Here is a 15,013-nt window from a genome sequence, read left to right on the forward strand (position 1 = left end):
TGCTAAATTGTTGGGGCTGACCTCTAGTTTGTGATTCTCTTGCCTCAGCCTCCTGAGTTACTGGGATTACACACAGTGTGTGCCACCACATCTGGCTTTTCTTTGTTTGTTTGTTTAAGTAGATGAGAGTTTCGATATACCTTGTGTCAGACTCTGGGCTTAAGTGATCCTCCTGTCCTAAGTATCTGGGACTACGGACATGAGCCTAACCCTAACTCTAATCTTCTTTAAAGCTCGCTAATGTGGGGCTGGGGATGTGGCTCAAGCGGTAGTGCGCTCACCTGACATGCGTGCGGCCCGGGTTCGATCCTCAGCACCACATACAAACAAAGATGTTGTGTCTGCTGAAAACTAAGAAAAATAAAATATTAAAATTCTCTCTCTGTCTCTTTAAAAAAAAAAAAAGCTGGCTAATGTTCCAATATATTTCTATAACATATTTTCTTTATCCATCCATTGATGGATATTTAGGTGGCTTCCAAATCTCTATTGTGAATACTGCTGCAAATATTTCTTATGCCCAGGAGTGGGATTGCTGGATCATATGGTAGTTTTATTTTTGAGGAACCCCCATAGTGGTTTCCATGGTGCTCTACCATTTTGTATTCCCACCAATATTGTGCAGAGATTCTAATTTCTCAACATCCTTGCCAACACTTGTTATTTTTTGTTTTTTTAATAGAACCCATTCTAATAGGTATGAGGTCTTTTCTAATTGTGGTTGACTATTTGTATATCATCTTTGGAGAAATGTCTGTTCAGTTCATTTATCTTTTTTTTCCCCCCTCATTGCTGAGGATTAAACCCCAAAACTAGGACTTCTAGTACTATAGGGTTGCTAGAGCAGTGCTCTGCCATTATGATTTATCAGGTTATTTGATTTTTGTTTTTACAGAATTGTGAAAGTTGTATATTAACCCCTTATCCAATATATGGTTTACAAATATTTCTCCCATTCCGTGGTTGTCTTTTCACACTGCTGATTGGTTCCTTTCTTATACAAAGTCTTTTTTTGTTGTTGATATGGTTTTGGGGATTGAACCCAGGAATTCCTGCATGTTAGGCAAGTACTCTGCCAATAAGCTATATTCCTAACCTTTATTTATTTAATATTTGTAGCACTGGGGATTGAATCCAGGGCCTTGTGCATGCTGTGCAAAAACACTACCACTGAGCTATATTTCCAGCCCTTTTTATTTTTGAGACAGTTTCTTTAAGTTGCCCAGGCTCACCTGAAACTTGCAATACTCTTTCTTTAGTGTTTAGGAGTAGCTTGGATTACTGACCATATGCCTACCACCACTCCCAGCTGTGCAAAAGTTTTAAAGTTTGAGGAAATCCCTATGGTCTTGTATCAGTTACCTCTGCTTTTGGTGTCATACACAAGAAATCATTGCCCTATGTAATATGCTAAGACTGGCCTTGAACTTGCAATCCTCCTGCCTCTATCTCCTAAGTCACTGGTATTACAGGTGTGTGCCACTGCACCTATATTCATTTTTAAAGTGTTAGATAAATAAAATGATTTAATGTTGTTTGTCAGCATTATTGCCTCTGTTTATCCAGGGGGGCCTCTAATTTAACCTGTATACATTTAAAGAAGCACAGTTATCCACTATCAGGTCAGAAAGACATATGCACCAAAGTAATGTGTGGCAATTATAAGAATAAATACTGTAGTAAGAAGCATAAATCAGAAATAATAACAGACTGGCAAGGAGGTAGTGTGTACCTGTACTCTTAGCTATTCCTCGCTACTCAGGAGGCTGAGACAGAAGGATCACTTTGAGTTCAAGTGTTTGGGGACAGCCTGGGCAATGTAACAAAACCCTGTTTCCTCCTTAAAAAAACCTGGGCAGGTGGCACATGCCTCTAATCCCATCAATTCAGTAGGGTGAGGCAAGAGGATCACAAGTTCCCAGCCTCAGCAACTTAGTAAAGACCCTGTCTCAAAATAAAAAGTGAAAAGGACTGGGGATATAGCTCAGTGGTAAATACCTCTGGGTTCAACCCCCATTATCTACACCCTCCCTCCAAAACAAAAGAACAAAACAGAAATAATAGGAATTCAGAGCATTATTTCAAATGGAGAAACAACACTTTAATAAACAACAAAATAATATTTAGAAATATTATTTTGGTGTGAGAAATACATTAGCACCAGGAAGAGTGGAATCAAGGAAGCCAGTTAAGCTTTTTATTTTTATTTTATTACTTTCTTCTTGTTCAACTTTTAAAACCAGGGCTGAGGGAATCGAAAAGAAGGGACTTACAAGAGATGTAGAAAAGACAGAATGAATGTTAATTGACTCCACCCTTAATTGGCGGACTTGGGGGAGAATTTAGAATTAACTGAGGTTTTTCTAGACTGGTTGACTTTTAAGAGGGATCAAGAGAGAACACAGAACAGTATTTCCTATCTCTGCAGTCTCAATGTTTTCAATATGGGTTTGGCCTTCAGGCAAGAACAGAGACTTGAACACAGCTATAGTGTCATGAGTCATTATAGACATGTTGGCTAAAGTCATGGGAGTTGTTGAGTTCACTTGGAAGATGAATTTAAGTCAGATATCAAAATTTCCTACTTCTATCACAGCTGTTCTTAGAGAGCCAGTTAGTAAAATTGTGAGCCTGATTTCTTTTTTTTTTTTTTTAAGCCAAGTTCTTACTTGTTTCAGGAATTCAAAGATGAAGAAACCAGGCTCTATTGTTTTATTTCTGATTGATAAATGTGAAAACATTCTTTCTCCTCTAAATTGACATAATTCTTCTGTACTTTTGACACATTATATACACTTAAGTTTGAACACGTTTCTGTGTATATGTTCTCTATATTATGTCTGTGTATGGAGATATATACATTTTTGGAAGAAATAATTTGACATTTTGGAAATTATAAGTAAAATTTGAAATGCCTGTAACACTTTGTCATTCTTCTCTCTATCCCTAGCCTCACCTCCAAATGCTTAACTAGTGATGTGCTAAAATGTTGTAATAAAAATTTATATCAAAGTTTATTGGCAGAAGATAACTAATTATTTTAAGAGATGGGAAGAAGAGAGAACTTGGCTAAGAGTCATTGGTTTGTTGCCTCTGTTGTTTTATTTCTGATCTGTACAAATAGCCCTTGAAAGAGAGATATGCTAGCCCTTGGTAACTAATACATTTTGGGCATGTATTTTATGAAATAATAAGTAAATATCTGCCTCATTCTTTTAGGCGATGTGCTTCTCTACTTTTAAACAAATCACTTCCAAATGACAATCTAGCTATATTCATGTAATCCCAAATTTGTGTTTATCTTACATGTATATGTTTTTGTTTTGTTTTGTTTGTTTGGTTTTTGGGATGGGATCTTGCTGTGTTGCCCAGGCTGACCTAGAATTCCTGGACTCAAACCATCTTCCTGCTTAGCCTCCTGAGTAGTTGGGACTACAGGCATGTGCCAGTGTGCTCAGCCGTGTGTATGTTTTTAATGTGTGTATGGAGGCTCTTTTTTAAAAATGCTCTATCTGGGAGGGGAGTGCCATCATCTAGTATACTGTTATATGCTGCATGAAATAATTACATAGCCAATTCTTAATTTCGAGGTTTATATTTTCAACAGGTTTTGCACTGATTGCAAAAATAAAGTCCTTCGAGCATACAATATCCTTATTGGTGAGCTTGATTGCAGCAAAGAAAAGGGCTACTGTGCTGCACTTTATGAAGGCTTGCGGTGCTGTCCACATGAGCGACACATACATGTTTGCTGTGAAACAGACTTCATTGCTCATCTTTTGGGTCGTGCCGAGCCAGAGTTCGCAGGAGGGTATGAGTATGTAGTTTGCTAGAATGGGCTATCTAGCGCTTTGCTTCATTTTATTACTAAGTTTATTTCCTTCATCTTCTGCCTCAGTACATATATGTATGAAGTATGCCTATATTGATTGTGCTTTCTTAATTGATTGAGTGAAAATATGGAAAAACTGTGGTGTGTGGTTTAGTCCTCTGCTCCTTGCTTGAAGGGAAGGGAGGCAGCCCCCCCCCCCCGGCTTCTTTTGGCTATCATTATTATAAATTATCATTTTCACTTGAAAATGATTAGAAGGATTTTTTTCTTCATGCATTATCATGTTTAGATTTTATTCACAATGGTGGTGTTTGCATAGAAGTAAGATCTTTTCAGCAGGGGGTTAAGAAATGCTTTATTGAATGTAATTCATGAACTGTGTACTTTATATTGTTAAATTATATAAGGTTCTTATATGTTAGGTTTTAACATGTCATATCTGACTTTGTTGTGAAAATAAAATCAGAAGAACTTGTTCATAGCATAAATCAAATCCTTTGTGTGGTTTATATCTGTGGTCTAGGAAACCTCATTTGAGTGCCTACTTTCGACCAGGCATTTTAGAATTCAGAGACCTCTTTTATCACTGTAGTACTATGAACACTCTATTGAGACTAGCCTAGAGGGTTTTTGTTTTTGTTTTTTTGCCCTTGATTAAATCACCTTGGCATTGCCTTTCTATTCTCCTTCAAAACCAATCAACTAACCAACCAACCAAACAACAAATAGGCATTTTTGCTGCAATTGGAACGTGAAAGGAACTGTCATGTCTACTGTGAAGTAGACACTTACATGACTTCTCTGTGCCCTAAAACTCATCTCTTTAGAGCCAGTTCCTGAATTACTATTTTTAGCAATATTAGGATATTTATGTTCTACTTGTATATATAATTTCTTATTGGTTACATACTTGCGTGCTTGTGTATTTATGTTTATATTGAATTTAAACATGTAACTGTCTTGTTATTTGGTAGATTTTGTTTAAATCTAAACTTGAAGATGTGTTATTCATCTCTTATTATTTTAGTTAAGAGTGTTAGGAATTAATGTGTGATTTATTCTCCTTTATAGGCGAAGAGAAAGGCATGCTAAGACAATAGATATAGCTCAAGAAGAAGTTCTAACTTGCTTGGGAATTCATCTTTATGAAAGATTGCATCGAATCTGGCAAAAATTACGGGCAGAAGAACAGACATGGCAGATGCTTTTCTATCTTGGTGTTGATGCTTTACGCAAAAGCTTTGAGGTAAGAACAGTAGACTGCCAGGTGTGCCTTCCTATAATCCCAGCAACTCATGAGGCTGAGACATGAAAACTGCAAATTTAAAATCAGTCTCAGGGGCTGAGGTTGTGGCTCAGCGGTAGAGTGCTCACCTCACATGTGGGAGGCCCTGGGTTCGATCCTCAGTACCACATAAAAATAAATAAGCATATTGTGTCCAACTACAACTAAAAAATAAATATTTAAAAAAAAAAAAAAAAGCCCAGCCTCAGCAATTTAATGCAGTCTTAAGCAACTTAGTGAGACCCTGTTGCTAAAAAAGGCCTGGGATGTGGCTCAGTGGTAAAGAGCTCCTGGGTTCAATCCATTGTACCAAAAAATAAAATAAAAGGAATAGTAAGCTGCTTTCATGTCCAAGAGTGCTCAGTCAAGTTACTGGATTGAATCTTAACTAATTAATTGAATCTTAATTAATCTTAATCTTAAGCCACTTGTGCCTCAGAGCTTTGATCCACTTCTGAAGTTTCTTGGCTTTGAATAGAGAGGGGCCCTAGGGAACTGCAATTTAGAAGTTTGTAGATTTTTCTTTATTTTTTTTAATCCAGTTATATCACCAGCCTTGGTTTTTGGACTTTCTTAGAGTTAGAAACTAAAGTGGCTGATTAAAAAGATGCTACTATGAAAAATAACTAATGAAAAGTTAAGAACAACAAATAGTAAGCAACAAAATTAGAAACCTTTAATGAGTTCCAGTTTGTCTGATGTCCAGTTGTTTAAAATAAATGGGATATGCATGCCATGATGCAACTTTTAGGGACTGAAGGTATAACATTCATATAGTTCACTGGTGGACAGTTTGCCTGGCATGCACAAGGCCCTGGGTTTGATCTCCAGTACCACACATAAAATAAATATTTTTGGAAGCATACTGAAGGCTTTTTATAATGTTACTCTTGAATTTAGTACTTGTGTTTGGTAATGTTTTTTTTCATACAACATACGTATTTGGCTAGCAAACATTTTGTATATGCCCAAGCATAGTTGTAGCATTTTAACTGGCTCACTAGTTCCTTTTGAGAATGGATGGAAACATTTCCACAAGTCCATGAACTTTGAAGCACCCTGTTCTGGAGAGTTTGAGATTCATACTAATTTTCGTGGAACAGATTTTTAGTTCTTTTTCTCTCTGTATGTTTTGTGTCTTAAGAGATTAGATCATCTAATTAGGTTAAATACTCTTTTCTTTGTGTAAAGAAATGAACTATTATTCATTCTACATCATTGAAATTCTGAAATTTAAAAGTAAGAGATTGCTGGTTTGGAATAGGAGTTTATGTTAAGTATAACTTCCCAAGAGGGATTAGTCGTACATTGACTTTCTGAATGTTTTTTTTTAAGACTGTCATTATTTAAAATATTAAAACAAGGCCAAGGCCCTGGGTTTGATCCCTACCACTGCGAAAGGGAAAAACAGTGGTACTAAAGTTTAAAATTCTTTATGGAAACTGGTAAAATTGCAGCATGAAATATTATTTGTATGTGTGTGATATTGAAATTTAACAAATGGGAATTCCCATGGAAAAATGAAGTTATGATCAATATTTACTCTCAAATTATTTTTATAATAGATGACTGTGGAAAAAGTACAGGGTATTAGCCGCTTGGAACAACTCTGTGAGGAATTTTCAGAAGAGGAACGAGTAAGAGAACTCAAGCAAGAAAAGAAACGCCAAAAACGGAAGAATAGACGAAAAAATAAGTGTGTATGTGATATTCCTACTCCTTTACAAACAGCAGATGAAAAGGAAGTAAGCCCAGAGAAGGTAGTATTCTTTAGTACCAACTCATATGTTTATAGATATTGCTTTGGATAGAAGTATTGTTTTTTGCTAGATTTGGGCATTTTTAAATTTTTTAATACTGGGCATTGAATCCAGGAGCACTTTACCACTGACTATGTCCCCAGTCCTTTGTATTTTTTATTTTGAGACAGGGCGTTGATAAATTGCTGAGGCTGGCTTCGAACTTGTGATCCTCCTGCCTCAGCTTCCCAATTAATAGGGATTACAGATATACGCCACCACCCCTGGCTAGATTTGGACATTTTTTACTGTGCTTTTCCAGATGTGAGCTCCTGCAGATGGTGTGTTGGCTTTTTCTGTGTAAGCCAAATTTTTAATGTGTTGCATTTGTTTTGTACAATGTTGAATAGTTATCTCTTTACCTGACTTTACTGTGCTGTTAGAACAAAGTCAAAATGTGGAATGTTAGCTCTGTGTATGATCTAGAGCAGTTCTCAATTTTTTGGTGACAGGATCCTTTTATAGTCTTAAAAATTAAGGTGCTCAAAGGGCTTTTTAAAAGATACTTAATAATACTTACTTTTAAGTTATTTATTAATTTCAAAACCATAATCCTTGCTAGGGTAGTAGCACTTGCCTCTAATCCCAGTGACTAGGGAGACTGAGGCAGGAGGGCCACAAATTTGAGGCCAGCCTGGGCAACTTATTAAGTCATTGTCTATAATTAAATTAAAAATTTGAAAAAGGTGCTGGGAATGTAGCCCGGTGGTAGAGTACCCCTGGGTTCAATCCCTAGTACAACAAAAAACCATAAGCCCATTATATGTTAATCAATTGACTTTTTTTTTAATAGCTATTTGGGGGAAAAAAGAATATTCTTATATTTTTGCAAATATCTTCAAATATCTTTAATGCAAATATCTTTAAAAGGATCATTTAAGTTGTTTTATCTGCCTCTGCATTCACTTGGGTTGTGTTGTTAGCCTGGTTGGAAGCATGTGAATCAAGTCTGGTCTCACACAGACATATGTATATGATAGGAAATAGGAGGATTATTTTACTATAGCTTTTTCATATAGTTGAATATATTCTTTGATACTTCAACTCAAGAAGTATTCGTTTCTGAAAGATTAGTTGTAATGTGGATTGGACATTTTATAAATGCCCTTTAAAACATATTCTTTTATTTTTTTGTGTGGTTCTAGGAATTGAAACTTGTGCATGCTCAGCAAGTCCTTTACTACTGAGTTACATCCCCAGCCTTCATAATCTGTTAAATTAAAATCTTTTGGACTATGTTACACTTTGGGTTTTTTTTTGTTGTTGTTGTTGTTTTTGTTTGTTTGTTTGTTTTAAAGAGGAAGGGAGGGAAAGAGAGAGAGAATTTTAATATTTATTTTTTAGTTTACAGTGGACACAACATCTTTGTTTGTATGTGGTTCTGAGGATCAAACCCAGGCCACACGCATGCCAGGCGAGCATGCTACCGCTTTAGCCACATCCCCAGTCCTATGTTACACTTTGAATAGGTCTTTTACTCATGCATGTAATGTGCATTGGAATTCATTTGAAAGATACTGGTTCACTGAGTTATACAGATCTTCCAGATACTGACATTTCATTACGTAATGTTGGATAATCACATATATTAACAATCACTACTTACCTCATTAGATAAGTAGTAGAGCTGTGTGGGGTACACATCTGTAGCCTTCGCTGCTTGGAGGTTGAATTGAGATCATGGGAGCCCACAAATTTGAGACCATCCTAGGAAACATGCTAAGACCCCATCTCAAAAGAGAAAAATAGACCTGTAATCCTAGTGGCTCAGGAGGCTAAGACAGAAGGATTTCGAGTTCAAAGCCAGCCTCGGCAAAAGCAAGGTGCTAAGCAACTCAGATTCTAAATAAAATACAAAGTAGGGCTGAGTCTCAGTGGTCGAGTGCTCCTGAGTTCAATCCCCAGTACTCCTCCCCCCCCCCCCCCACACACACAAAGAGAAATCTTTGTATTGGGAAGCTTCAAGTTTACAACACTATATGCAGATTTTTAAATTTCTGACAATTATTTCAAAGGCTAAAATTTATCATTGAGAATAATAGACCCTCCATTGTTTTCCTTGAAGTAACAGACTTCATTCATTTTCAAGGAAATACCTGCTAAATATCCAAGTCTGAATAATAACCATAGTTCTCTCAGTCATTCTTTCAAGTGAAACTGAGGTTCCAGGAAAGAAGCAACTAGTTTAGCTTGCAGCTCAGTTGCACAAATATCTTTCCTTGAGATAGCCATTGTACTTTGGTACGCAACATAAGTGTTTTAAGCATACTTTCCATCTGTCATGTAGAGTGTATAAAAGACCTCTGTTCATAGTTGATACCTAATAAAATGAATATTTTTACTGCTTCATCAAAGACATTCATAAGGTAGTATAGTGGCACATGCCTGTAACCCCAGCTACTCAGAAGGTTGATGCATGAAGATTAAAAATTCAAGGCCTGTCTTAGCAACTTAGTGAGACTCTGTCTCAGAATTTAAAAAATGACTTTGGGATTTAGCTTAGTGGTTGGGTCCTTGCCTAGCATGTGGTAGGTCCTGGGCTCAATCCCCAGTGATGGGGGTGAAAAAAAAAACCAACCATAAATGAAATATCTTTTATTTACTTTTGTTGCAAGTGCATGACAAGTGAAGAATATGATGACTTTTAGTGTACTTTTTAGTACACCACTGCTTTGGTGTACTGACACCAAAAGTATAAGTGTTAATATGTCAGTATAAGTGTTAATACAGTGAAAATGCAAATAGTATCTAAATATTAATAATAAAAATAGTTTTGACCTAGGGAACTGCCCTCAGGTCAGTAGACCACATTTTGAGATAGCTGCTATCCTAAATTTGCTTGGTACTATTAACTCTTAACTTATTCTCTGATAGTTTACTGTCTTGAAATGGCTTGATTATTTTTCATGAGAAGAATATTTTCAATTGGTAACTTTGTAATTCCTAATTAGTAAAAGAAATTGAAATGTAGCCATTATGGAGATTAATCTTTTTACCATCTCTTAATGTTCATACTTAAAGGAAGCAGACTTCATAGAAAATAGCTGCAAAGCCTGTGGCAGCACTGAAGATGGTAATAGTTGTGTAGAAGTAATTGTTACCAACGAAAATACATCATGTACCTGTCCTAGCAGTGGCAATCTTTTGGGGTCCCCTAAAATAAAAAAAGGTAAGTAAATAATTTATTTTTAAAATTTAACTCTTGCTGGGCACAGTGGCACATGTCTGTAATCCTGGTGACTCACAAGGCTGAAGCAGGAAGATCGAAAATTCAAGGCCAGCCTAGGCAATTTACTGAGGCCCTAAACAACTCAGTGAGATCCTGTCTCAAAATACAAAAAAAAGGGGGGGCTAGGGGTGTGGCTCAATGGCTGAGTGCCCCTTGATTCAATCCTGGTAGTGCCCCCTTCTCCCCCCCCATGAAAAAAATCTACTGAGTTTGTTCTTTCTTTGCTGGATGTGGTGGTGCACATGCTTGTACTTAGGAGGCTGAGGCAGGAGGATCACAAGTTCAAGAACAGCTTGGGCAACTTAGCAAGACCTATTTCAAAATAAAAATAAAAAGGACTAGGGATGTAGCTCAGTGTAGAGCACTCCTGATACTACCAAAAAATATTTTTTAAAATGTAAGAATTTTTTTTAAAAGAAATCTTTTTAAATTATAGATGGACACAGTACCTTTATTTATTTTTGTGTGGTGCTGAGGATGGTGCCTTACATGTGCTAGGCTAGCTTCCTACTACTGAGCTACAACCCCGACCCTAAATATAAGAACTTTTTAGAGATTTTGGAATCCAGAATTTAAAAATTGCTTTATAGCCATGTATAGCGGTGCATGCCTATAATCCCAGGTGCTCAGGAGGCTGAGGTAGGAGGATTGCAAGTTCGAGGCTAGCCTCAGCAGCTTAAAACAACAAGAAAAAAATTGCTTTATATTCTTGCTGAAAGCATATACTTTAGTCAGATGCTTAATATTTCTTTTCTCTTTGTTTTTAATTTGTTATTGTTTGACAGAAGCACAAAGCTGTAAATCCCTCATCACATTTTCATTTATTCACTCATTTTCAATAAACCACCAATTTTGAAGATCTTCTGTGTCTCCCAGTTGGTTCTTTCCTTGTCCTAATATAAATCCTGGTATATTAATTTTAACTCTCATTTTTTTCTCAGGCATATCTCCACACTGTAATGGTAGTGATTGTGGATATTCATCTAGCATGGAGGGGAGTGAAACAGGTTCCCGGGAGGGTTCAGATGTTGCCTGCACTGAAGGCATTTGTAATCATGATGAACACGGTAGGTTCAGATTAATCTTCCCAATTATTTCTACATGGCTGACTTAAGAACATAAACAAGAATGATTATTGATTTTTTGCAGGTGATGACTCCTGTGTTCATCACTGTGAAGACAAAGAAGATGATGGTGATAGTTGCGTTGAATGTTGGGCAAATTCCGAAGAGAACAACACAAAAGGAAAAAATAAAAAGAAGAAAAAGAAAAGCAAGTTGTTGAAATGTGATGAACATGTAAGTGTCATAAATTGCAATTTAAACCTTTGCTGTTGAATGATCTATTTTCCTTGAAGTGAATGTACACCATAGCTGCTAGGATTTGTTTTGTTTTTGTTGCTTTTAAAATTTTTTTAATTTTTTTTTTGTTTAGTTATATATGACAGTAGAATGTATTTTGACATGTTATACATATATGAAGTATAACTTCCCATTCTTGTGGTTGTACATGATATGGAGTTTCACTGGTGGTGTTTTCATATATGTCTGATTCATTTTGCTTTTTCCTATTCCCCTTCCCTTTATTCCTTTTTGTCTAATCCAAAGAACTTCTGTTCTTCTCTACTTCCCTCCTTATTGTGTGTTAGCATCCATATTATCAGAGAGAACATTCAGCCTTTGGTTTTTGGGATTGGCTTATTTCACTTAGCACGATAATCTTCAATTCCTTCCATTTACTGGCAAATGCCATAATTTCATTTTTCTTTATGGCTGAGTATAGAGTTGTATGTTTTTTTTAAGAATGAGTATTTCATGCACTTCCATTGGTTGCTCATCTTGTGGTTGTCTGTGTGTGTATGAAAGGGTATGGGCCAAGCGGGGGATGAGGGTATTTGTCCACAAGTCTACAAATTATAAATCTAGTTTATTCTCTTCATAAAAGTTTTTCACTTATTAGCTATGTTTATTTTTTTTTATTTTGTTTATTTTTTTTCCAATTTGTAAAATTGGGTAATAGTTTCTATTTTCTATCATTCTAGGGTTTATGAAGAGGAAATGAGATTATATGGCAGATTAGCATAGCATCTAAGATATGTTGTATTTAGTAATTGGCAGCTGTTGCTGTTACTGAGTTTTCCTTCTAAAGATTTAACACTGGGACTGGGGTTGTAGCTCAGCAGTAGAGTGCTTGTCTAGCATATGCGAGGCCCTGGGTTCGATTTTTTGAGTTGTAGGTGGACATAATATCTTTATTTCTTTTTTTTTTTTTTTTTTTAATGTGGTTCTGAGGATCGAACCCCCAGTGCCTCACGTGTGCTAGGCAAGTACTCTACCACTGAGCCACAACCCTAGCCTCTATTCTCTGCCTTTTTACTTGGGAAATCTTTTGTTGTGGTTTCAGATCCAAAAGCTTGGAAGCTGTATTACAGATCCAGGTAATCGAGAGACCTCAGGAAATACCGTGCACACAGTGTTTCACCGCGACAAGACCAAAGATGCACATCCTGAAAGCTGTTGCAGTGCTGAAAAGGGTGGGCAGCCACTGCCTTGGTTTGAGCATAGGAAAAATGTACCACAGTTTGCAGAACCCACAGAAATGTTGTTTGGTCCTGATTCCGGAAAAGGTGCCAAGAGCTTAGTTGAACTCCTTGTAAGTAGTACATTATGCCTTATTGTGGATAAGGGGATAGTATTTCAGGGTTTCAGGTGGGGCATAGAGAGACACTTTTTAAAAAACGTAGGGTAATATTCCATTATTTTGTGACTATTTCTCCCATTGGTGTTTTACATAACTACTGTAGAGCACGCTCTCTTCTTCATCTCAAAGTTAGAAGAGACTACTTGGGAGAACGGGATAGAGGTAGCATTTAATCTAGGAACTCCCTCCGTAAAGAGTTCTATAAGCAAATTCCACCTGAATGGTAATTTTTAGTAGCTACCTTTCTAGATCAGAAAAGAAAATATAGAATCTGAACTAGAGCTTGCATTCTAGTTTACTTCCTTTAGGTGTCATGTGATATAAAAGCAGAACTGAGCTTGGAAAACTCTTTATAATTGACATCAACTCCTGAGACTTTAATTATACCAGATCTATAAGTGATGGGGGTGGAGGCAGTGAGAGGGTCCCACATGCATGGCAATTTTGGTTCAGATTTGCTTAACTAGTTGTTGCCACCATCTCTAATTAATCATTTTTTTCAAAGGTAAACCCTATGGTAATACTCTGATGGACTCAGAGACATTTAGGATAAATTGTAGATTTGGGGTTTCAAACCAAATAGAACTTAGATTTTATTCTAAATAGATAGATTTTATTCTCACTTATTACTTTCTAAGACAGAAGGATATGATGCTTATTCTGTAAACACTCCAACTAAAGACTTAGTGTGACTGAACTGAAACTAAAAAGCTTTAATTTTTAGCTGTCCTTCTAGTCTGTCAGCATAGCATTTTGCATTCTTAAAGTCATCATCTTAACTACTGCTTTAATTTGCAGGATGAGTCTGAATGTACTTCAGATGAGGAAATCTTTATCTCACAAGACGAAATACAGTCATTTATGGCTAATAATCAGTCTTTCTACAGCAATAGAGAACAATACCGACAGCATCTGAAGGAGAAATTTAACAAATACTGCCGCTTAAATGACCACAAGAGGCCCATTTGTAGTGGCTGGTTGACAACGGCTGGAGCAAATTAAATAAATAAAATAGCTCTGTCTTTCAATGAAACACTCAAGATGACTACTGCGCCTTCTCTTTCAAAAAAACTTAATTTAGTGACTTATGGCAAAATTTTATCTTAAATCAATGTGATTCTTTCTTGTTTTGGGAGACGGTGGAGGTAACTTCATTAGTTTGTTCTTTCTTCAGGCTTGTGTCCTTAGTTTTGTGGCTGCGCAGGCCTGCCATATGATTTAAGCCATCTCTTTTCATTAAATGTTTCTCTTCCTGTGAGACTTACTAAAGCAACTTAGTGGCAAAAAGTAATGTTGTACTTATACTTCTGTACAGAAATGACAATGAGCTGAATATATGGTTTTACAAAGTAGACATCCACTTGCGAAATGTTTGGATGTAATGTTAAAGCGCGATGTGCAAAATTTAAAATAAAGAATATTTATTAATACGCATAGTAGAATTTGGTGTACATGTTTCTACTTAATGTGTGGCAGTACTTTAGTATTTGCTGCCTGTACTTGGCCAGTGTTTATGTAAGGATGAAATGCATATGAGGATAGAGATATATGGATTGTTGAAGACAAAATTTTCCCTTGATCAGAGTTGGCAATTGAGAAAAGCAGTTTCTAGTCTTTTGCTCTGAAAGAATAAATTTGCTGCAATACCTTTAAATACTGGCTAGCATCTTACTTTTTCATAAAACTTTAATTGTTATTATTTAAAATCCCCTAAGTGGTAACAGAAAGCACCTCTTAGATTCAGAGGTTCTTACTGACCCAAAAGTAAGAAAACAACACTTGACAGAATTTCAGTTAAGGCTTATATAATAATTACTCAACATGTGTGATTGGGATCAGAAGGCTGCACTTGGCTCTGAGGCCTATCCCCTCTCCACCACCATTATAATCAGGTGTCCTTTTGAGATCTCTAAAAGCAATGGCTGGTTTTGCTTTGATATTTGTCCTTGGAGCAAAACACAGGATAGGCAAATGAATGTTCCTTGAATTAAAATTCAAAGATCTTTTTTCTTTATCTCTTTCTGTTGCAGTGCTGGGGATCATCTTGGGGCCTTGTGCATGCTTGGCAATCCACTGAGCAACATCCTGGGCCCCAGAGACCCTTTTTCTTTGGAAGGATATAAAGAATGCAGAAATGAGGCAGTTTTCAGAACTTTGGTGGAATACCC

The 15,013-nt window shown here is 36.5% G+C and overlaps 1 protein-coding gene across 10 annotated transcripts in view; it reads left to right on the forward strand.

Moving 5' to 3' along the window:
• The window catches only part of Ggnbp2 (gametogenetin binding protein 2), a 35,689-nt gene extending 21,410 nt beyond the window's left edge, over nt 1-14,279 (forward strand). For 5 of the 10 annotated variants that reach the window (XM_040269100.2, XM_078042378.1, XM_013357102.4 and 2 more), the window contains 8 exons: nt 3,608-3,817; nt 4,904-5,078; nt 6,683-6,877; nt 9,938-10,085; nt 11,087-11,212; nt 11,295-11,443; nt 12,549-12,797; nt 13,644-14,279. In XM_040269100.2, the coding sequence (XP_040125034.1) occupies nt 3,608-3,817; nt 4,904-5,078; nt 6,683-6,877; nt 9,938-10,085; nt 11,087-11,212; nt 11,295-11,443; nt 12,549-12,797; nt 13,644-13,847 (1,456 nt within the window). In that variant the 3' untranslated portion in view covers nt 13,848-14,279. The remainder of the gene's footprint in view (nt 1-3,607; nt 3,818-4,903; nt 5,079-6,682; nt 6,878-9,937; nt 10,086-11,086; nt 11,213-11,294; nt 11,444-12,548; nt 12,798-13,643) is intronic. The other 5 variants (XM_078042376.1, XM_005321530.4, XM_078042379.1 and 2 more) reach the window with 3 other exon arrangements.
• Nucleotides 14,280-15,013: the final 734 nt, after the last annotated feature.

Source organism: Ictidomys tridecemlineatus, chromosome 3, assembly GCF_052094955.1.
Source record: "Ictidomys tridecemlineatus isolate mIctTri1 chromosome 3, mIctTri1.hap1, whole genome shotgun sequence".
Lineage (NCBI taxonomy): Eukaryota > Metazoa > Chordata > Mammalia > Rodentia > Sciuridae > Ictidomys > Ictidomys tridecemlineatus.